Source organism: Acomys minous, assembly GCF_964271855.1.
Source record: "Acomys minous genome assembly, chromosome: 13".
NCBI classification, from domain to species: Eukaryota; Metazoa; Chordata; class Mammalia; order Rodentia; family Muridae; genus Acomys; species Acomys minous.
The window spans coordinates 22,194,129-22,219,260 of record NC_140495.1 but is presented as its reverse complement, the minus strand read 5'-3'; the positions used below and the strand labels follow the sequence as shown (position 1 = coordinate 22,219,260).

Sequence of the window (25,132 nt, the reverse complement as noted above, 5' to 3'; positions counted from 1 at the left end):
TGCCAGAAGAAGATGTAGCCCAGATTAAGGTGGATCTTCCCACTTCAAAAGCTCTGGATTAAAAATGGGTCTTCCACTGCCAAGACAGCATAAGCAAGTCAGTCCTCAATAGTTTCTGCCTCACAAATATGTCTGTTAGATATATTGGGCCAGAAGACTGAAGATGATGTTCTAGTGTTATAGAGAGTGTTGGATGACTGTTCAGGCAGTAAACCATCTCAATCATGTTTTCATTTTGGAAGCTGCTAACCTACACCTCTGTTTCACTCAGGTACTTAAGTTTTATTCCTTCTCAAGTCTCTGATGGGTTTGAAGACCATATAGTTTAGTTTTACTATTAAGTTTAGTAGGCTAGAGGTTAAGATGTTTTTAGATCAGGATAAATATTTAAAGTTAATAGAGATGAGATATGATAGATATTGATTTTTATTCAGAAATTTAGACCTAGCAAGATGTTTATTTAAAGTTTGCCAGATACAAATAGCCAAATCACAATGAATGTAACATTTATATAATTCCTGATTGTCTCGTGGTTTTTCCTGCTGTATGTAGTTTATTTGATTCATGTGTAATAATATAAATGTATGTGTTAGAAAAGAAACATAATAAAATAAAATGCCCCATATTCAAAAGAAAAGAAAAGAAAAATGGGTCTTCCCATTTCAAATGGTTTAACTAAGAAACACTTTCTGCTTAAGTTTTAGTTAATTCCAGTTGTAGTCAAGTTGACAACCAAATATATCCACCACAACAATCTTTCTGTCCCCTCTTTTGTGATGTAGAAGCTGTGTTGTAGATGTATCCATTGGTGTTGGAGCCCCCACAATCTGTTGATGTGTCCAGTTGTGGTTTCTTACAATGGTTTCCTTTTGCTATAAAAAGAACCTTCTTAGAGGGGCAATAGCTACTTTCATCTGTGAATTTCTCCAATTACTTATGGCATACCTGAAGAGACTTCTGCTATTTCTGTATCCCTGTGCCATGGAAGAAATCACTTTTTCACCTTGTCTCCTATAAGTTGCCATATGGTGTTGCTTGCTTTTTGAAAATGATGATGAGACAGTTCATGGTCTTTCCTGTGTCTTAGTGGTGCAGCTGTGTAACTGGAACCACGTAAGGACCCTTTCAGCTGCCTGTTCCTCATTTTTGTAGCAGCCAGTCTTTTGCTTTTGTCTGAGGTTCTTGTCCAACTTCAAACCAACAGCCCTTTGGTTGGTAGCAATGTAAGATGTAGAGCCCAAGGCAGTATTTTTTTTCCTCTTCTACTCCTACTTTTGTATACAAGCTATTTTCCTCTTCTGTCATTGTAATGGATCTTTTCTTCACCCCTGATTTTGATCCCTTTGCTGCTGCCTATCCTGGTGCCCATGGGGTTAAAGCTTTTGATTTATGCAATAGAAAGATTAGAACAAACAATCTGGGTTCCTTGCTTTTCTAGTTCCAGTTGAAGATTACCCCACTTGCAGGCCTGTTTCACCCAAAGTAAAAGTTCTCTTGTTTCCATGCCCTGTCCCTAGACTTTGTTGTTGGAAACAGTTTTGAATGGGCATAAACTCTCCTTGCTTTGTCACACTGACGTGGTAAAACACACTTGGCCTTAGACTAGCCTTTACATTTTAGTTGATTTCTTCTTGCCTACCTTAGTTTAGTTTTAGCTCTTCTCTCCCCTCCGCTTTTCCCACTCAGTTTGTGGGTGGGGAGTGTTTTGTATTTCAGACTATCCTCCAAGTCCTTTAGCTTCAACCTCCAGTATCAACATTGCAGGCTTATACCACATACCCACTCCTCCTCGTGTGCATTTTGGTAGTTCTTAAAGCTGGAGATGAAAGGCCCTTGGTGTGAGGCTCAACTATTAACTTTGTGAATTAAAGTGAATTATTAAGAGCCCATCTTGTCTTTCTTCTTTTAAAGAAGTTGATATATCTATTCTATGAAATAGAATTATTGTCAAGTTCATTGTAAAATTTGAAGAAATGAAGTTGGCATGTGAAAGGTCACCTTTAGGCTTCTTCATGAAGTGCTTATGTTTAAAAAATCTTTAATTCTTAAAATGTTTGATTTAGAAGTTCTGAGAAATGCTTTACTGACTTGATTACATGTTTCAGTTGGTAAAAAGTACTGGCTACCAAGCCTTCTGACATGAGTTCACTATGTAGAAACAACATGATGGGAAGAGACAGCCAACACTCACAGAATTTTGGCTTTCACATGTGGACCATGGTGTGCCTTTGTTGGGTGTTTGTCTGTCTGTCTGCTATTATCTTCCAGTAAAAGAATAAAAAATATCGGGCATGGTGGTTCATGCCTTTAATCCCAGCACTTGGGAGGCAGAGGCAGGCGGATCAATGAGAGTTCCAGGGTAGCCTGGTCTACATAGTGATTCCAGGACAGCCAAGACTACACAGAGAAACCCTGTCTTTAAAAACCTAAATAAACAAACAAACAAATAAAATGTGTGAAGTGATATGGTGACAGGTATATCTTTTCCCCATTTATTTATCAATTTAATCTCTTTACATCCTCGTCCTAGCCCCCTCCCTCTTCTCCTCCCAGTCCCACCTTCATGCCCCGCTACCTCCATCTCCACTCTCTCTTTTCTCAGAGAAGGGGAGGCTTCCAATGCTTATCAATCCACTAAGCATCTCAAGTCACCATAGGACTATGCTCCTCCTCCCCCACAGGGGCCTGTCAAGGCAGCCCAGCTAGGGGCAGGGATCTAGTGGCAGGTAACAAAGTCAGAGACAGCTTCTACTCCCATTGTTAGGGAACCCACATGTTGACCGTGGTGCACATCTGCTACATATGTGTTGGGAGTCGAGGTCCAGTCCTTGCATGTTCTTTGGTTGGTAGTTCAGGCTCTGAGCCCCCATGGGCCTAGGTTAGTTGGCTCAGTAGATCTTCTTGTGATCCTTGAATCCTCTGTCCTTCCTTCCATTTTTCACAAGACTCCCCAAACTCAGCCTACTGTTTGTGTGTGCGTCTCTGAATCTGTTTCCATCAGCTGCTGGATGGAGCCTCTCTGAAGACAGTTATGTTAGGCTCCTGTCTGCAAGCATAGCAGAGTATCGTTAATAGTGACAAGGGTTGGTTCTTTCTCATGGGGTGGGTCTCAAGTTTGGCCAGCCATTGGTTTTCCAGTCCCTCAATCTCTGCTCCAACTTTACCCCTACACTTCTTGGAGGCAAGAGAAATTTTGAGTCTAAGGCTCTATGGGTGGTGTCCCAATCCTTCCACTGGAAGTCCCACCTGGCTACAGGAGGTGACCACTTCAGGCTTCTTAACTCCTGGTGCTAGGAGTCTCAGCTACGGTCACCCCCATAGACTCCTGGGAGCCTCCCCTGTACCAGAGATCCCCTCACAACTGATTGCCATTCTTTCTTCTGGTCCTACCCCTGGTGCTCCTACTTCATTTATATTCAATAGTAAAATCCCTTTTAGTCTAAAATTTACAATTTCTTTGTTCTACTTCAAATTATTTTTATATGTAAATACATAAATTGGAACTGTTATTTCTTATAAAGAATTTTAGAATAATGAAGTAAACACTGATTTTAATATGATTGTTTTGAGCACTTTAGCATTTATTTGTGGATGTTTAAAGCAAAAACATTAACACTGTTAGTGTACCCTCAAAAGACAGCTTATATTTTAGTCTATGTGTATTTAGAAAGAAAAGAATTTTATATATGTGTGAATAAAAATCTGATCTGACTACTATCTTGTGATACTTAATAAGTTCTTTTTACACATTCTAGGACAGTGGTGACTACCCTCTTACCATGCCTGGTCCTCAGTGGAAAAAATTCCGTTCCAATTTTTGCGAATTTATTGGAGTCCTGATTCGGCAGTGTCAGTATAGCATAATTTATGATGAATATATGATGGACACCGTAATTTCCCTTTTGACCGGTTTATCTGACTCCCAGGTCAGAGCTTTTAGGCATACAAGTACACTTGCTGGTAAGTAATCAACATCTTCTTTGTTTTTCATTGATTATACTAAATTTTGTTTTATTTTAACCAAATTTTCCTCTGTTCTAAGGTTAAATTAGTTGTTGCTTTAATAAAATATATCTTCTTCTTGGAATTTAACTGCATGGTGTTTTTATTTAATAAAATATGATACATGTTAGTTTTCCTACTTGGTATTTGACAGCCTCAAGAATAAAAATTGAAAATAGCTGTTTGCTGGGATTAAAGGAGTGGGGCCTTCCCCCATCAATCACTAATTAAGAAAGTGCCCTATCTGGTTTCCTACAGCCTGGTCTTAATTGAGGTTGTCTCTTCTCAGATGACTTTAGCTTAGGCCAACATGACATAAAACTATCTTGCAGTCTCTCACTCTCTGCATAGTGGTGGCTGTGGGTCTCTGTATTTGCTCCCATCTGGTGCAACAGGAAACTTCTCTGATGATGGCTGAGCAAGACACTGATCTATTAGTATAGCAGAATGTCATTAGTAATTTTATTGTTACGTAAATTTTTAGAGCAGTTGTAAAAATATCTAATTCTGGAGATGTAATGGCAGTCCTAGAGGCTTACTGCTCAGTAAGCTCACCCATGCTAGCTTGTTCTGAAGTCTGGATGGCTTGTTCAAACCAGCTGTTCTGGCTCAAACTCCTATCCAAGCTGACTAAGCCTGGCTTCCCTCAGACTCTGACTGAATTGCTCTGCTTGGCCTCAAACTAACTCTACCATTCTGTCCTAATCTTCTGGCTCCTCCTCACTCTCTTGTCTTGTCAACTGCCTCTGCATGAATTCACGAGCAAACAACCCCATTGTGCTGCACTCACTGGACTTCATGCCGCCAAACTCAGATGAACTGACTCCCTGATCTGAACTGCCACTCCACTGCCTCTCAACTGACTCACTCCCCATTGACTGACCTCAGTTTCCCTGAACTGCCTTTTCCTGAGCTCCTTACATTGCCTCTTTTTCCTGTGCTGTTCTGAGAGTTGGGGGTATCCTGTCTCTGACTCATTCTGTCAAATGATTCATCACTTTGTCTTCCCCTCAACTAGATGTCATTGTTTATTCCAGCCAGTGGGATTAAAAGTGTATACTAAGGGTGTGGCTGCGTTCCAGATGGATCATACCATCTTTGGATGTGACCTATTGCCAGAGCATCCATGTGGCTGTATTAAAATTACAATACAAACAGTGTTTGTTTTTGCTCTGGGCTTTCATGTCTGAGGTCGCCCCAAAAGCAGTGGGTACAGGTTTCACCTTGTGGAGTGGGTCTTCAATAAAATCAAATATTGGTTCGTTTCTTTGACTAGCTTTGCGACACCGTTGCACTAGCATATCTTCCAGACAGGACACCATTTGTAGATCAAAAGAGTTTGTGACTGGGTTGGCATTCAGAGTAACTGCCTGTATCAAAGACACTAGCACATAGGGATGAAGGCTTTATGTAGGCACCAGCCTGAGCTCTCCTTGGTTACTAAGTTGGGTAGATAGTGTCGTTAGGGAAGTCTTGCCATTAGTTTGTGGAGAACAACTTACGGTCTTGGCAACAACCTGGGTTGTTTGGAGGCTCCCACAGTACCTCTTTGGCTAACAATTCAATTAGATGTAACCAAATCCTGGTATTGGAAGCTTTATTTGGTGACAAGAGATGTCTAATTGGGAGCTCTGTCTTCCTTGTTATGTATTTGATTTAGATCTTCTTCATACATGTCTATATTTTAGAAAGTGTTTACTGTAGTAACTTTTCATATTACCTTTCAAATGGCCCTTAATTTTTCCTCTCTCCAGGAGCTCTTTCCCTTGTTTCTCTCTCTTTATTCACTTGATCCTTTCCATCCATGCATAACTGTATATTCTGTTTACTTTTGGTAGAGGGACTTATCTGTTGTGTCTTCTTCCTCCCATCCTTTATACCTCACCTGTCTGGCTCTATGGATTGTAGTGTGGTTATCATCGACTTAACAGCTAGAATGCGCATAAAAGCAAATAAATACATACTTGTATTTTTGATGCTCATTTACTTCACTCGGGATGATTTTTTTTTTTCTTGTTCCATCCATTTACCTGAGAATTGTGTAAATGTACTTCACCTTTTTCCTTTTATCTGTTGATGAACATCTTGGTTGTTTCCAGTTCTGGCTATTATGAGTAAAGCAGCAATGAACACGGTTCAGCAAGTGTCTTCCTGGTAGGTTGAAGCATATGGGTATGTGCCCAAGAGTGGGATAGCTGGATCTTCAGTCAGATCGACTCCCATCTTTCTGAGGAAGTACACACTGACTTTCATAGTGCGTGTACACTGTTCAGTCCCACCACCAATGGAGGAGTGTTGCCCTTAATCCACATCATAACAGCGTGAGCTGTGATGGCTAATCTTAGCCGTTTTGATGGGGTTAAGACGAAATCGCAAAATAGTTTTGATTTGCATTTCCCTGATGACTAGAGATGTTGAACATTTCTCCGAATGTTTCTCAGCCAGTTGAGTTTCCTCTATTGAGAATTCTCTACTTAGATCTGTAACTTATATTTTAATTACTTCTAAGCAGTTCTTGTATTATTCGGTATTGTTTCAACTATCCTGGTGTTTTGTTTGTTTGTTTGCTTTGCTTTGTGTATTTGTGTTCACAGAAAACTTTAAATTGTCCTTTCAAGTTCTGTGAAGAATTGTCTTGGAACTTTGATTTGCATTGATTAGATTTAGATTAGTTTTGGTAGGATGGCTATTTTTACTATACTAATCCTACTAATCCACGAGCATGGGAGGTCTTTTCATCTTCTAATACGTCCTCCTCCTTCTCCTCCTCCTTCTTTTTTCTTTCTTCAGTGTCTTAAAGTTTTTATCAAGTCTTTCACTTGCTTGCTTAGAGTTAACCCAAGGTGTTTTATATTATTTGAGGATCTTGTGAAAGGTGTTGTTTCCCTGATTTCTTTCTCAGTCCATTTGTCATTTTTGTGTAGGAGGGCTCTCAGGTTTGGGGAGTTAATTTTGTATCCAGCTGCTTTGTTGAATGTGTTTGTCAACTGTAGGAGCTCCTTTATGGGATTTTTTAAGGGTCACTCTTGGATACTATCATACTATCTGCAGATAAAGATACTTTGACTTCTTCTATTCTAATTTGTATCTCCTTTAACTGCTTTTGTTGTTTTATTGCTTTGTCCAAGAGTTCAAGTACTGTACTGAATAAGTATGAAGAGAATGGAGAATATTGTCTTGTACCTGATTTTAGTGCTATTGCTTTGCGTTTCTCTCCATTTAAGTTGATATTTGCCATGAGCTTGCTGTACCCTGCCTTTATTATGTTGACTTAAAACCTTGTCACCTTCATCTATCCATCTCTAGGATGGAGCCTACTTACCATGGTGGATGACCTTTTATGATGTGTTCTTGGATTCTCTTTGCATGTATTTTATTGAGATGTTTTCTGGAGTCTATGTTCAAAAAGCAAATTGATCTCTAATTCTTTTTCTTTGTTGGGTCCTTATGTAGTTTGGTTATCAAGGCACCTTTAGCCTCATAAAACAAACTGAACAGTGTTCATTCTGTTTCTGTTTTGTAGAATAATTTGAGGAGATTAGCATTAACTCTTATAGAAAATCTAGTAGGATTTTGTGCTAAAACCATCTAGCCCTGAGTGTTTTTGCATGGGAGACTTTTAATGACTTCTATTTCACTAGGTGTTATTGGTCTGTTTAAAATGCTTGTTTGATCTTGATTTAACTTTTGTAAATGGTGTCTATTGAGAAAAAATTATCCATTTATTTTAGATTTTCCAGTTTGGTGGAGTACAGGTTTTTAAAGTACATCCTTATGATTCTCTGGATTTCCTCAGTCTCCGTTGGTATGTCCCCCTTTTCATCTCTAAATTTTGTTACTTTGGATATTGTCTCGATGCCTCTTAGTTAATTTGAATAAGGGTTTCTTGATCTTACTGATTTTTCTCAAGGAATCAACTCTTTGTTTCACTGTTTCAATAATTTATTGGTTTGTTTGTTTGTTTCTATCATATTTATTTTTGCCCTGAGTTGATTATTTCTCGCCATCTGTTCCTTTTGGGTGAAAATTTTTTTTTCTTTTTGTTCTAGAGCTTTCAGGTGTGCTGTTAAGTTACTAGTATGAGATCTACTCAGTTTTTTATGTAGGTAGTTAGTGCTATGAATTTGCCTCTTAGGGCCACCTTCATTGTGTACTATTAGTTTTGATATGATATGTATTCCTATTTATTCAATTCTAAGAAGTATTTAATTCCTTCTTGGTGCATTTTTCATTCCATTGTGAATTGTTTAGTTTCATAATTTTATAAGCTTTCTGTTGTTGATATCCATTTTTAATCCATGATGGACTGACAGGATGTAAGGTTTTATTTTAACTGTTTTGTATGTGTTCATACTTGCTTTATGTCCTTGTATGTGGTCAATTTTGGAGCTAGTTCCATAGGTACTGAAAAGAAGGTACATTCTTTTGTGTTTGGGCGAAATGGTCTCTAAATATCTGTTAAGGCCATTTGGTTTATAACATCAGCTAACTCCATCATTTCTCTGTTTAGTTTTTTGTTGTTGTTGGTTTTTTTTTTCCTGCATGACCTGTCTATTGGTGAGTTATTGAATTCTCTCACTATAATTATGTGAGAATCAATATGTGATTCTCTGTAGTAGTGTTTTCTTTATGAGGTTGGGTGCTATTGTAATTTGGTTTACATATCTTAAGAATTTCAGTCAAAATCAAGGGATTTTTTTCCTTTGATGAGTATGTAGTATCCTTCCCTATCTCTTCTGATTAATTTGGTTTGAGGTCTATTTTGTTACAAACTAAAGTGGCTGTACTAGCTTGCTTCTTTGGTTATTTGCTTCTAATCTTTTTTCTTTTCCATTCTTTTACCCTGAGGTGATGACTATCCTTGATGTTAAGGTGTGTTTCTTGTGTGCAGCAGATGGATAGATCCTGTTTTCATATCATTGTTTGTGTCTTTTTATTGAGGTATTGAGACTTTTATATTGAGAGGTATCAATGAGTAGTGTTTGTTGCTTCCTGTTATTTTGTTCTGATATATGACTAACCTCTAGGTTGGAATTTTCCTTCTAGTGCCTTCTGTGAGCTGTTTTTGTCACAGAATGTTTTATTTTCTTCATGAATGTGATTGAAAGTTTTGCTGGATATAGTATTCTTTTCTCGTGTTGGTGACCGCAGATTCTAGAGACCATCTGCCCAGGCTCTTCTGTTCTTAAGAGTCTCCTTGGAAAAGTCAGGTGGTTTTCCTAATAGGTCTGCCTTTATATGTTTGTCCTTTAGTGTTCTTCTTTTGTTCTGTATGTTTAGTGTTTGATCATTATATGTCAAGGGGACTTTCTTTTCTGCTCCAGTCTATTTGGTGTTCTGTATGTTTCTTTTACCTTGGTTGAAATCTTCTTTAGGTTAGAGAAATTTTCTTCTTAATTTTGTTGAAAATATTTTATGTGCCTTTGACCTGGGCTGCTACTTCTTCCTCTATTCTTGTTTTTCTTAGATTTGGTCTTTTCATAGTTTGCTAGGTTTCCTGGATGTTTTGTCATAGGGTTTTTTAGACTTAACATTTTATTTGACCAAGGTACTCATTTCCTGTATGATGCCTTCAGTGTCTGAGATTTTCTCACCCATCTCCTGTATTCCGTTGGTGAGGCTTGCTTTTGAGGTTCCTGCTCAAGTTCCTAAATTTTTCATTTCTAGATTTTCCTCAGTTTGGGTTTTATTTATTTATTTAATTAATTATTTTGTTTCCACTTTCAGTTCTTGAACTGCTTTATTCATTTCTTTTCACTGTTAGTGTTTTCATATATTTAAGAGATTTATTCATTTCATCTTTAAAGACCTCATTCGTAAAGAGTATCTTATTTTAGCTTTTTTTGTTGTGCTTCAGGTATATTGCAGTACTCAAAGGGCTGTTGGGCTCTAGTGTAGATGTACTGTCTTGGCTGCTACTGTGTTTTTCTCTGGCATCTAGGCATCTAGGTTTGGGAAAACTATAATTCTAGGTGCTGATAACTGATCTTGATTTTGATTGAGCGGGTATTTTCTGTTTTATTTGTTTCTGTTTCCCTCTCTGGTTCTTAGGAGAATGTGGTGGCTGTGCTGCCTCTTAGGAAATTTCAGGGGTTCCGATAGGTGTAAGCACTAGGTAAAATATCTTTCTTGGTATTGGGAAGTGACAATTGTGAATGGGGATGGCATAAAGGGGGTGCAGGCTGTGAGGGTCCACATAAGGGAAGCAAGTAGGATGTTCCACCAGCGTGTTCAGTCTCCTGGGGATGGGGACAGAGTGAGAAGAGTCCACAACAGGTAGTCTGCTATAAAGCTAAGGATAAGACTCCATTGGATTTGGAGAAGGGAAAGGAGAGATGAAGAGTTGCCGTTAAACTACTTGCTTCTCTGACTGGTGTGGCCTGAAAGTTCCCAGGGAGTGCCTACTGTGGAGTTGGGGGATGGCTAGGATACAGCAGTGAGTGGGGGCAGGGGCAGTTAGGGGGGAGGATGTGTGCGATGCCCTGGAGATGGGAGCAGGGTGGGGTGAGGGAAGCTGCATCTGGTGCTGTGCTACAGAGCTGGGAACGAGATGTGGGAATTAGATTTGAGGAGAACAACTAGATGAAGATCTGCAGTTAGCTACCTACCTAGAATTGCCTTCTGTTAGTTACATCTAAATTATAGAAAGGTATTAAGTACTGAAAAAATAGAATGTGGTCTTTTTTATTCCAAGTTCTAATGGATAGAATCTTTATTCAGTGATTCCCCAATAAAATATATGCAATTACAATTTGTGTACACTGCACACTCATTTCTTCCAAAGCTCAGTTGTAAAAATTTCAGCTATATGGCCACCTCCTTTGAACAAAGGGCTTTCTGCAAATCCTTGTTGGACAGTAGTTATCCATTTTGATGCTATATATGAGAGGCATAGAGTAGAAGATAATCATTTTTATTCATTTGCAAGACAAATCTTGGCACTGGATAAGATGGGCATTTAATCTTCTGCTTCAAAGACTAATGTGCATTGATAGTTACAGCTATATATGATTATCAAGCTTTGAATTAAAATGATCTGTGACCTTGCTTATGTCTTAACTGAGAAGAATTACAATCAGGTTAGTTATTCTTAGGGTATAGATATAATGAATTCAGTAGCATCATGTTATCTGTATTATACTATCAGTGGTAGTTTTAGTCTGTTTTCCAAATATCTAACACTTTTGTTATGAATTAAAATGTCTTTATTGTCAATCTTTATGTCTTAAGTGTTACATTTCAACACATATTATCACTACATTTATATAAAAGTTATCAACACTTTACTGTTCTTCACTTCTAATAGTCTCACAGTTACATGTGTTCTTTCTCTATTGTTGATAAACACTCTTTTTGGAAGGATTTTAATTAAGTTGAAACAGTTTTAACAGTTAAATATTATACCTCTCTTAATTATCTTTATTTAAGCATACCACCCCACTACACCCACTTTAATAAACAAGATTCACATTTCAGAATAGTTTTTACAAAGTACTGTGGTTTGTGTTTTAAATAGCTATGTCAAATGGACATTATGGGAGCATAGTTTGTCTCTCTCTACATTCTAATGAACTGAAATCTAATGACTGAATGTTTCTGCATCCTCAGAGCAAAATGCCTTTTCTTATTCTAGCTAGAGTTGCTATATGCTTTTTTAACCTTTGACTCGTTATGAATGCTCTCTGCTCATCATCCTGCTGTGTTTATGTAGTAATATATTTGCAGTTTATTTTGTGGGTTCATTGAAGATGAAAATCATTTCCCCTGGAATTTTACAATATAACAGGGATTACTTAAATATTTCCCATTTGTAATTTAGAAGTTCACCATAAGCTTTTACTTGTATATAGTCTTTGTGTAATTAAAAGTGTGATCAACATCCATGACATAAAAGTCCAAGTTGTCCCATTTCCAGACATAGTTCTGTTTCTCAGCTGTGTCCATGTTGGCCTGTAACCACTGAGTCGTGTTGTTGTTGATGCTTGTGTGGCCTTAGTATTCTTTTGGTCAACGCAGCATCCTTTGCCCTTTGATATTCAGTAGTCAGGTTAGATTTGGAGGAAATACTTTAAATGAAAAAACTAAAAGAAAAGGTTAGATTCTTCTGATATATAATGCTTAAGAGTATACATCCCCATTTACAAAGAGAGAAATAGGGGAATAGAAATGAGGTATCAGACCAAAGAAAAACTGAAACCAAAGAAGGCATAGATTGCATTCTAGAGCTCCATGTCTAGTTCCAGAGTAGACTCTAGCAGAGTGCATGTTCTGAAGGCTTTGGACAGGCTGTAAGCTGGAGCTCACCTAACGCTCTTTTGCACTGCTTGTGTACATTGCCTGCAGCTTCACTCTGCAAGTGTTGCTTGTTTGTTTTAGCTTCTGGGTTCTCAAGTAAAGAGTCTCCTTCATTGTAAACAAACATCTTCATATTTCTCTCTTGTCGGGGCTCCTTGTAGAGACTTGGACCTTGCAACATTGCTGTCTAACTTGCCAGGCTTTTCTCTGAAATTTCAGTGGAAATCTTTATGATCTCATAATTGTGGTCTTTGATATGCCCACAATCACTTTACATGCACACTGTCTTTTGCTGTTTCCTGGCCTACCTGAACCATGGGTTTACCCAGCACTTGTGAACTGAACAAAGGAAATTTACTCCCCAGGGAACAGTTTTCTAGACCTGTCCTAAAGCTGGAAACACCAGAGCTATTTCTTTTCCAAATGATTCTTTCCCTGGAGTGTTTTTATAATAACTTTTATTTCTTCTTGCTGAGCCCTAATGCCCTTGCTGAGTACTGGGATTTTCTGATGTGCTTTTATTGTTGTGGTCCTGGCAATGGCTTCTTGTTGCCACTGATAACTTCACCATCTTTGGCAACATCTTTTTTTTCCCCAATCTTTTCCTGGCCACATTTCAGGTTTTTCTAATATTTTCTTCTCTGCTTATATTTGGACTCTTAATTTTCACTATCTATTTTCCTAAAATTATCCAGTAACACTTGTACTTTTCTGCCTGAAAGCTGAAGTGCCTTGAAAATTTCTCAACCACATACTCTGCCCTTTGCACTATCAGTTTCACTCATCATACAATCTCAGATCATGGGCAAAACACAGTGAAATTCTTCCATGATCAAACCATAATTCAGTTCCCACTAGATTCTGCATCTTCATCTGAAATCTTATCAACATAACCTTTAATGTTCACATTTTTGTTATGTTTTTAAAATATTTTATTAATTTATTCATATTACATTTAAATTGTTATCCCATCTCTTGTATCCTCCCATTTTTCCTCCTTCCCTCCCTCCCTCCCTCCCTCCCTCCCTCCCATTTTCCCCCTACTCCCCTCCCTTATGACTGTGACTGAGGGGGACTTCTTCCCCCTGTATATGCTCATAGGGTATCAATTCTCTTCTCGGTAGCCTGCTATCCTTCCTCTGAGTGCCACCAGGCCTCCCATCCAGGGGATGTGGTCAAAAATGGGGCACCAGAGTTCGTGTGAAAGTCAGTCCCCACTCTCCACTCAACGGTGGAGAGTGTCCTGTCCATCGCCTAGATCTGGGTAGGGGTTCGAAGTTTACTACACGTATTGTCCTTGGCTGGTGCCATAGTTTGAGCAGGACCCCTGGGACCAGATCCATCTGTCATAATGTTCTTCTTGTAGGTTTCTAGGACCCTCTGGATCATTTTTAACAGCATTCTGTCTATTATGAACCTGTGCCAGAATTGCCTGTCAAACTTTACTTACAGTACTCTAGGCTCTCTCTAGCCTGTTTTATGATAATTTTACAAATTAATTCATAAGGTTTCTCATATAATTGGGCATACAGTATCAGCACAGTTCTTGAGATCTTGGCATTAATTATATGTGTTAGTAAGCGTTCCAGCATTGTAGCAAAATACTCAAGATAATCAGATTGTAAAGGGTAAAGCTTATTTGGAATTGCTGCTTTTTAGGCTCTAGTTTAGGATAGATTAGTCCTGTAGTGTTGAGCCAGTGGTAACACATTATGAAAGAAGTATGTGGCGCACCTAAACTCTGAGACTACAAAGCCAGGGAGCAAGAGAAAGTAGGCCTCATGATTACTTTAAGACACACTCCCAGTTACCATTAGACACTACTTGATGAAAATGTGAACATCTCCAGTGAGTGTCAACACATATATCTCTGCCACTGACATGCAGCATCCCCACCATAGCATATATTTTTTGTTTGTCTTTTCTTTATTAGAATGTAAAAATCACTGATATAGCTATTTAGTTTTATTCTGTCTTTTGTTTGCTTGTACCTAGTACATAGAACATTGCTCACTATATATTGTATCATAGATAAACAAAGAAGTACCACATAAGCATGTCTTGAACTGTCTAGTAAAAACTAAGTTATCTCTGTCACTTCCTAGTAAATTTTATAAAATGAATTGTAATTTTATTATGGCATTTAACAGACATGAACTGAAATGACTGAGATTTGTATTATGTCCAAAGCAGTTTCTACTTTTTAATAATACGCTTAATTTTGGTCAAAAGGACAAGAAGTCATCAACTTTTTAAAAATAAACTTAACAATAAACCTGTATTGTCACAATTTGTTTGACTATGACATTCTGAATAGTACTGTAGAGAACTGTGTTATTATTCTGTAATAATACTTAACATTTAAAAGGTGAACAAACATTCTCTTTGACATAACGGGGTATTTGAAACCAATATCATGTTTTTAAAGCTGAATCCTATTATTAACGGTCTCAGAACTGTAACAGTTATGTTCAGGATCAGTCATTTCAGTGTGCTCAGTAAACAGAATGAGACCAATGCTGTACTTGGCAAGTAAAATTAGAAGTCAGTCAGTGACAGTTCTTCTTTAGATTAAATATTAATTGTATGGGTTCGAGACATGCTTTCCTATAAAGAACAACCATCACTATTCTATATCTGGTAATGCCTGGAGAAAATGTATTTTTCATTTTGTAGCTTTTGTTTGTTTTAATATTTTGATTATTTTCTTGCTTCACTGGCCTAGGAAGATGGTCATTATATAATAATAGACTTTGGTATCTGAGTTCATTCATTTTGCTTTACAAGTATAGATGCTTGTCTGTGTGCTCAAATAAGCTGATAAACCAGTGATATCACCCTACATTTGGGGAGCTTGAATGCCCTAGATACTCTTTATCCTTTTCATATTCTTTCTTATACAGATTGTTTTGAAAAGCACTTTATTACATGTCATAGTATAGTCAAATATATAGTGATTTGCATATGGCTGTATAATCACTAGCTTATAGTTTGAAACTCAGTAATAGACAAAATATTTTATCTTGGAACCATTTTTATTAAGTGAGTTTATAAATGGTAATTAACTTAAATTTGTTTTCAGTATTTTATTTTACATTTTTGTTTAAGGGCTACAACAATCACTGTTAACCTGTAGCTGGCTTAAATGTAGAAAGAATTTTTTTCAGTAATGAAAAGGGTATGTGGAGGCTGGTAAATATACCATTGTGTAGATGTTTACATGTATATTTTGAGGGAAATTAAGAAATTCTTTAAAATCATTCTCATTTTTAGTTTTATAGTATCCTTGAAAGTGATTTTTCTGTGTTTGGAAGTTGTACCGCTCGTAGGTGAGCAGTGGTGGGAGTTTTGATTCACCTAAATAAAGGTGTAAAGGGAACATTTGTAACAGAGATGTATGTAGTGGTAGAAAGAGAGGCTAGACTTAGTTAATTTGTGGATGTAGGCAGGGCATTCATGTTATTTCTTTTGTGCTGGTAGCTTAAATACAACTTCTTAAATTTTTATTGTATAATTGTATGTGTATAAGTGTTCACCAGCATATATGTTAGTGTGCTTGGTGTCCACAGAGGCCGGAAGAAGACACAAGGTCCCATGGAACTGGAGTTACAGACAATTGGGAGCTGCTATGCAGGTGCTAGGAATCAAACCTGGGTCCTCTAGAGGTGCAGCCAGTGCTCTTAACCACTGAGCCGTCTGCTAGCTTCTTGGCTAAGTGGACAATTTTTAACAAACCATGTTATTGTTCCTATAGTGGAGAAAGCTATTTTGCAACTACGAAGATGAATTTCTGTCCGCCATCATTCTATTATTTTAAGTGATGCCTAGATTATAAAACAAGTTTTTCCTTCTTCTCTTGCTTTAACTTTTGATCTTACACCTGAAAAATTTGTTTCATAAGTGAATATTGTAATTGTCGTCCTTCTTGTAGCCATGAAGCTGATGACTGCTCTGGTGAATGTTGCCTTGAACCTCAGTATTCATCAGGACAATACACAGAGGCAATATGAAGCTGAGAGAAATAAGATGATTGGGAAGAGAGCCAATGAAAGGCTAGAGTTACTACTTCAGAAACGCAAAGAGGTAAGCTTATGTAATTTGATCTTTTATGGTTTGTAAATGTTCAGTAAATATAACAGCTTCTGCTAGGCCTTGTGCGTTTTTAAAGTTGGCTATGGTGGTTTACTGTAATCCTAGTCCTTGGGAAACTAAGGCAGGAGAATCAGTTTAAGACCAACTGTGGCTACATAGCAAGTTTGAGATTCCCCTGAGGTACATAAGCCTCAGGCGTGTGGATGGGACAATAGAAAATGAGTGCTTGTCTTATGTTTTTAACATTAAGCTTCAAATTATTTAATGTTTCACTTTGGAGGGGGAGGGTGTTCAAGACAGGGTTTCTCTGTCTTGCGTTGACTGTCCTGAACTTAATTTATAATGCAGGCTGGCCTCAAACTGACAGACCTGCCTGCTTCTGCCTCCCAGAGTGCTCCTGGGCTTATAGGTGTGTGCCACTGCACCCCAGCTGTATGAGTTCATCTTAAAGTTCTAAAACAAAGCTAGAATATTCACCAGGGACTAAGGGATCCATATGCAAACTTGTTTTAGAAAAAGATTATCAGAACACTAGGCAAGTCAGTTAACCATGTTACAGGCTCAAAGCACACTAGCTACTAAAATCCCATTGGAGTACAGCAAAGCCTCATTCTGTGCTTTAGTTGATAAAGCAATCCTCTTAGGATTGGTAGCTCTCTCTTCCCTTCTCCCTTCTCAGTGCAAGAGTTTATGTGTGATATGTAGTCACTCTGTCTCTGAACACATCTAGCTATTACTTTAAGTTTGACAACCTAATTTTTATAGATGTGATAAAAGTGTTTTTAACTTAACTGTTTCTTTTTTTTTTTTTAGATTTACTTATTTTTATTTTATGAGTAAGAGTGTTACCTTCACATAATGTTTATGCACCGTTATGTACAGTGTTCAAAAGGCCAAAAGAGGGAATTGGTTCCCAACTACTGGATTAACAAATGAATGTGAACCACCATGTGGGTGCAAGGCATTGAATCAGGTTCTCCAGAAGAACACCCAGTGCTCTTAAACACTGAGCTATCTCTTTAGCCCAAACTCTCTCCTTTAGAAAACATGGATTTTTTCTTAACCTATTGAAGTAATATTTGTGGTTTGTATTACCAGTCTTTTAATTAAAATTTTTTTCATAAAGCAATACATGTGTATAAGCATAATGAGTGAGATTTAGCAAGCAATGGAAAGCAGAAACTTATAATGAAATTATTGTGTGGACCTTTGCATCTTAAATCCCTTTCATTCATGACTAGTTTTTACCCTAGAACATTTTATAGTACTTGGATTATATATAAATAGACACACAAATTAAACACCCAGTACCATTAATAAACCAAAAAGAAATTTAAATTAAAAGAATTAATATGTTTGCCTGTAAATTTATTATATATTAATGTTGAATTCAGATATGTATACTTATTTATTTTTACACAACAAACTAAGTGTATGTTCTATGGAACTGGTTTAGTTGGATGGTGCTTGTTGCACAACCATGTGGACCTGAGTTCAGATTCCCAGCACCCAGATAAGAAAGCTGGCCTTAGCGACAGTGTACTATAATCCTAGGCCAAGGAGCTACAGACAGGATGATCCCTGGGGCTTGATGCGTATCCAGTCTAGCTAAACTCCAGGTTCAATAAGACACTGCCTAAAAAGAAACAGGATAGAGAAGCGGTTGGGGGATGCAGCATAACAAGGAGCTCTGGCCGCCACGTATCTGTACACATATTTCACATACACATATAAACATGTACAAACACCAATAGATAGATAGATAAATACATATATATATAAATAAATCTAAGCTAACTACTTGATACTGCAGAACATAGCATCTTAGAGTCGATCAGCATTTTGACTTTGTTATTTTCAAAACAGCAGATATATATTTAGGAACATTTCACAAACTACAGGAAATTCTATTTTCATCTCACACCAAGATTCACTAAACAGGTTGTTTGTTTGTTTGTTTGTTTGTTTTTTCAAGACAGGGTTTCTCTATATAGCCCTGGCTTTTCTTGAACTGAATATGTAGTTGACGCTGGCCTCAGATTTTGTCTGACTGCCTCCCAAGTGCTGGGATTAAAGGTGTATACCAGTTGCCTGCTTTTGTGAAACAGTTTTTTAAAGAGACTCAAGTCTGAAGGTCAAAAGTCAATTTTTAAAATTAAATTTTCTAATGTACAGTTTACAGGTAAAATGATTTTGATATATGCTGACAAATGATACCAGGGAATTGTTAAAAGTGTTTGTTTTTCATAATTATGCCATTATGTGTCTGTAAGAAGCACCTGTCATTTTATGTACAGTAAAAACACTGCCAAGATGTTTGAGACAGGATTCACTGGTGTTATGTGGCATGTTGTCTTAGTTGGGGTTTCTGTTGCTGTGAAGAGGCATCATGACCATGGCTGTTCTTTTAAAAGAATTTTAACTGGAGCTGGTTTACAGGGTCAGAGGTTTAGTCAGTTATTATTATGGCGGCGTGTGGAAAGACGTGGTGCTGGAAAAGGATCTGGGAAGGCTTCATCTAGATTGGCAGGCAACATCAAGAGAGAGGGAAACTGAGCCTGCCTGAGCTTTTGAAATCCAAAAGACCACTCCCAGTGACACTTTACACCAACAAGGCCACACTTCCTAATAGTGTCACCCCCTGTTATTACGAGTGCCATTTTCTTTCAAACCTCCTCCCACACACACACATGTGCTTTGAAATGTGGGCATATTTTATATTCAGAATAACTGTCAGACAAGAACTGCCAGAAACAACTGGGATTTATTACATATTTGATTATTATTTTTGATCTTGGAATTTTCATAAACCTTTTGCTATTGCCAGCTTCTTCATGACCTCACATTCAGTTATGCAGCCCTCCATGGGGTTGTGACCAACAGCTAAAGAATCTAGGAGTTATGTTATACTATACTATAAGTGTCGCAGAACGATTGATTATAAGACACTGGTTGCTTAAAGGAAATCTGTTGTCTAATAGTTTGAGCAGTGTGGGTTTCAGACTTTTCATCTTGTTAAAAGCACTACAGAGAAACATTAGATTTGTTTAGATTCAGAGTTTTGGAGTTTACTCCAAGGAAAGCCAGATCCACTGTATTGGGCTTGTGGCAAGCATTATGAAACCAGGAGCATGCAGCCAAGCTTTTCAAGTCTTTCTGCTCTGGATTTTGTTCCTGTTTCTCATGTAAATGTAGCTAAAAGAATTCAGCAATAACGACACACCTGAGTGGCCATTCCTCTCCAGATTAGTCTGACACTTTTATACAACTCCTATCACAAAGTCTCCGTGTATAAAGTGCTGACAAATTCTTTGCTATAATATACTTAGGAATGAATGCTCTCTTGGTGCAGTTTCCTGGATATTGCTTACTCTATTCTGAAACTCAGTGAGCATTGGTGCTGTGCCCCTGCCCTACGTTTTAGTTATATTTTGGCATTCTCAAATGTCGCACCAGAATTTGACTTCATTCTCTGTTTACGGCATGCTAGGGCTTTACTGAACCACATCTCTAAACTTTTCCAAGTTCATGGTCAAGCAGTGATAAAAATGACCCTTCTCTTCTGGTACTAGTTTTCTATTAGGACTTTTTGTATTGTTATGTATTTCAGAGAAATAACTTAAAAAGTAGAAAGAGTAGTTTTACCTCTGGAGTTTTCAGGTTTCAGTCTAAGGTTGGTAGAATCCATTGCTTTTTCCTAGTACTGCCCAGGAAGCACGAAGGCACAGGAGGCACAGTGTTAGCTTTCAAAGCTTTTCACCCATCATGGCCCTGTATCCATTATGTTCCACTTTCCACAGTGCTACCACCTTCTAAGTCTATTGAAAGTTTGATTTGTCAGTGGAGGAATCTGTTGGTTAAGTCAGAATTCTCACAGTCTGCCCCTCTCCGTATGTGCCCTTAGATCTATGTATATCCTTTACTAAGATCTCAAGTGGCTCTGCATTATTCAGCAACCTACGTTAAATATTGTAGGTTTCTATTAGTCAAGTGTCAATATGCTCGTGCTTTCCTGCTCTCCAAAGACAATGAGGGACAGATTGGCTCCAGGCTTCTCTTAGCTTCTGACTTTTGGTTTACAACAGCATAACTCTTCATTCTATACATTACGGTCTTCCTGTGTATGTATTTGTCTCCAGTTTTACTCTTTTCCTAATGGGATGCATTGTATATAATTCAGCAACCATCTATTATAATATGCTTCCATCTTTAAATTTTTCACATTGGGACTAGAGAGATGGCGTAGCAGTTTAAGGGTACTGTCTGCTCTTGGATTCAATTCCAGCACCTGCATGGTAGCTTGCAGTCACCTTAACTCCAGCTTCAGGGGAAGCAGACGTCTCTTCTGATCTCTGGAGGCTCCTGCACATATGTAGTTCATATCCATATCTGTGTGCGAGCAAGCATGCATGCACACACATTCACATGCGTGCACACACATATATAGGCATATACACATATAAATACATTTTAGGAGGAATTTCAGTTGCTATGACCATGTTTCCCCATTGGATCACATTCTGAAGTACTGAGGTTAAAACAACCACTTACATAGATTTTTTGCAAAACATACTTTTATCATTAATACATACCATATTTGAAATATTAGGAAAATAAACTAGAAATTGTGCTTAATTAAATAGTACTGGCTGGAATGTATAGCCCCAATGAATTAGTTTATATAGTATAAATGCATCATAAGCGTATTTTCAAACTTATTAAGTATAATAATTTGAATAATTTATTATTTATATAGATGGTCTTGTGGTCTGAAAGATTTTTGATTTTACAGTAGTTTGGAAACAGCATTTAATAATAAAAGCTGTAATCTGAATTTTGACCCTTTCCCAGAATTGCAACACATAGTATTATACCTACTGTATTGTTGGTAAGTACCACCTCACAGTCAGCCAGACAGTCTTGATAACATGTATAGTATACTATGTTCTCACCTTTTTTTTTTTTTTTTTTTGCATTTTATGTTTTCTGTTCTTGTATTCCACATTATCTGCAAAACAATCATCCTTGTATTGACGTGGAACGTTCAGTATTATATTAGTAAAATAGGCTTTGTTTTAGATTATTGCAAATATAGTCTGAAGCTAGTAAACCACGCCCATTTAAAGTAGACTCAGCTGACCTACATGTGCATAATAAAACTAATTATGTAACTGAATTATTTGAGATAAAATTACAGGAAAAAATTGGGTAATATTACATAAGATGTCATTTGGTAGCAGTCATGTTGCTTTTGCACAGTAAATAAATTTAAACCGTGACTCTTACCAGTAATGTTGCATAACATGTGTATCTCTGATACTGTTGTGTTTTGTTGCTGGATTACAGCACTGTTGGCTAGAATTTCTATTATTTATTTTTTTGTCATAAATTGGGAGCTAGGCCTAGTTGAGTTGCAAGCTACTCAGACGGGAGTAGTAAGATGATGCTGTGTGAAACAGCAGCTGCCATGTAAATCAGGGTGACCTCTGAAGAAAAGGCTAGCTAGGCCAGAAGCCTGGTTTGGAGAGATGTGTAGACATGCAGGGTGTTTCCAAAAATAGATTAATCCAAGGAAATACAAAGTCGACCACTGTTCACCACACTCTTCCTTGTTCTTTTCTGCATGTGTGTATGGAGAGACAGGAGAGGTGCCAAAGCCAGTGTGGCAAAACTACAGAAGCTCTGCTGATAATTTGAGATATCAGTTTTACAGTCAGCAAATGGTTAATAACTATTAGGAATGAGAATAATTAGTAGTTTAAAATAATTGGAACTATTTATTCCAAATAAAATGACCAGTATTTCAATTTTCTTTTTTATTGTTCTTTTTTTTTATTTCAGCTACAAGAAAATCAAGATGAAATTGAAAATATGATGAACTCTATTTTTAAGGGTATATTTGTTCATAGATACCGGTAAGGTATTTTAATCATTTAGAATTTTTTTAAAAACCTAAACAGTTGTTGCATATTTATAGCATAGTCTGTATATCTATAAAACTTTTTCTATTCTGGAAAAATAGTTTTGTCTGCATATACTAATTTAATATTTGGAGGAAATTTGTCATCACTGTTGCTCAAGCACCGTTCCTAACTCAGCATTTATTACTATTGGAGATATCCTGTGTACTTACATTCTCACTGATGTAAAAAGGAATTAATGTGATCATAAAATTTATATGGCCTAGTAATAAACCTTTTAATGTCGTCACATTGCATACATTTTAGTGGTCTACCTTTGCTTCTAAAGATGATCTCATTGCATGGCCGGATTATCTACTTGTGTTTTTAAAAATACCTTAGTAAAGATGGGAATACAAAGGACAAAAGAATACCCTTGTAATGAAAAATACATTAGTTAGGGTGATCACTTAAGCAAGGAATACTAAAGTAAAGAAATACATTACACAGAATTAAAATAACATATATGCATATATATTATGTGATATAAGCTCAGATGATAGAAGTACCATTTTCAAAACCTTGAGTCTATGATTGGTCAATTAATTTTTAAAACATTGAAATCCTTAATATGTGTACACACCATTGTGTGTGATAATTTTATTTTATTAGAGTATTTTAACTCAGTATAAAAGACCTAAAGAAATAGAGTTAGTTAGTACTTTGAGTACCCCATGTCTTGCCTGTAGTATTCAAATCCTTCATTGACATATTTGTTTTAGAACCCTTAATTTAAAAGCTGAACTTGAGCCTGATGCTCTGAGTTTGATCCACGACCCACAAGGTGGAAGGAGAACCAGCAGCCACAAGTTGTCCTCTGACTTCCTACATGCATCTTTGCAGCCCCTCCCCCAAATAATAAAAAACACATGAAAAATTACCTTATGCTTTAACTTCTTGGGATAAACCCTTAAAGACACAAGTATAAGCAAGAAATTTTCTGTATATGACTTCTAGTAGCATAGGAAATACCCTTAAGAACTAATGAATGGGATTTACAGCATAGGAATCCCAGCTGGACAGACAGCCTACAAAACAAGAGAAAATATTTGTGAACTATATTTCAGGTGGAGATTAATATCTAAATTATATTTTAAAACTTTAGAAATGAAAGATAAAATTTTCATTCAAAAACTATACTAATATAATAGACAGTTCTTAAAGACTGGAAATCCAAAATTATTTTTTAAAGTTTTTAACATTCTTATCAATTAAGGAACTACAAGTTGTAGCTAGTTTGATATTTCACATCATCCAAATGTCAGAATAAGTTCATAATCAAGAAAGGAGAATAACAAATTCTGTGAGGAATGAGGAAAAGAGAGATTTTCTTTACTGCTGATGAAAGGCTAAACTAGTACAGTTATTGTAGAAAACACCATGGAGGTGTCTCCAAAAAAAAGGAAGAAAGAAGGAAAAAGTTAAAAAATAGATCTACCCTATGACGCATGCTCGTATAGCTAATGGATTCTGTATGCTCTCACTGTCATGTCCATGTTATGGTGCACAAAATCAAGGACATGGACTGAACCTGGAGGTAGATAAATGAATAATGAGCCTGTCATATCTCTATACCCAATAGACTTATAAAGAAAAATAGTCATGAGATCTGCAGGAAATTGGATACAGCTGAGAAACATTAAGCAATGTAATCCAAACCTAGAATCTCAAAAATTGGCTGTTCTTACTCATATTTAGTTCCTGCTGTATAATATGAACATGCATGTGTACATACATACATATGTACGTACGTACATACATACATACATACATACATACATACATACATACATACATACCATAACAAATAGGAGAGGATAGAGTTTATGGGTATAGGCTGTGAAACTAGGAAGAAGCTCACAAGAGGAAGGAAACGAGTTAAGGTAAGGAAATGGTTTGCTAGTAATATGAAAGCAGAAAACAGGCTATATATAAATCTAAAATAATCTTACTGATGTATAGTTTGATTTGGTTTACTAATATAATGTTAAATTCTTTTGAATGTATGTTCATTAGAGACATTGGTGTGTATTTAACTTTTTTAATACATTTGTAATTTGAAGTGTTCTTCCTTTTTTAGTAATTTGTAAAGAAGTGATATTTCTTCTTTAAGTGTTTGATAGAAATTAGGAGTGATTCAGCCTTTAGCCTTTCTTTGCTGAAGAAATTTGACTATTTGACTATTTGTTACTGGTCTATTTAGACTTTCTATGTCTTTTTTTTTTTTTTTAGATATTTTGTTTTTGATTTTTTGTAGTGTGAAATTTAGGATCTCTGTTTTCCAACTTACTGATATACAATTGGAAGGTGAGGTTTTGTTTTTGTTGTTTTGGTTTTTTGGGTGGGGTTTTTTGTTTTGGTATTTTTTTAAATCAAGGAAAAGTTTGTCATTTTATTAGCAATTTAATGCATGTATATATGCACTCTGATTATTCTATACACACATACCTGCCCCTGTTTATATTCCACTTCCATCAGGCCACCTTTTTGGTTTCTAATTTCTTTCCCACATTTATGGCTTTTTACTTTGTTGTGTGGTGCACTGAGTTTAACCAGCGTTGTCTGTGACTCTGAAATTAGGCCTAGTGGGCTGTGAGGTGGGTACCTAACTGAAAACAATGACTCCTCACCGCTCAGAATCTGTTTGTAGCTGATAGTCCAACAGTAAGTTTTGGGTTCCCTAAGTGTACCCCACATAAATGGCTGACACTTGACACAGCCATGTCTTGTGTACCTGTTGACAGGAGCATCAGCTTTTCCAGCCCCCTCTTCTGTGATGATCC

At 36.9% G+C, this 25,132-nt stretch overlaps 1 protein-coding gene across 5 annotated transcripts in view; it reads left to right on the top strand.

The window, feature by feature from the left end:
• The window catches only part of STAG1 (STAG1 cohesin complex component), a 311,613-nt gene that overhangs the window by 152,901 nt on the left and 133,580 nt on the right, over positions 1–25,132 (top strand). For all 5 annotated transcript variants that reach the window (XM_084752355.1, XM_084752352.1, XM_084752353.1 and 2 more), the window contains 3 exons: positions 3,756–3,960; positions 16,229–16,380; positions 22,231–22,304. In XM_084752355.1, coding sequence (XP_084608481.1) covers positions 3,756–3,960; positions 16,229–16,380; positions 22,231–22,304 — 431 coding nt within the window. The remainder of the gene's footprint in view (positions 1–3,755; positions 3,961–16,228; positions 16,381–22,230; positions 22,305–25,132) is intronic.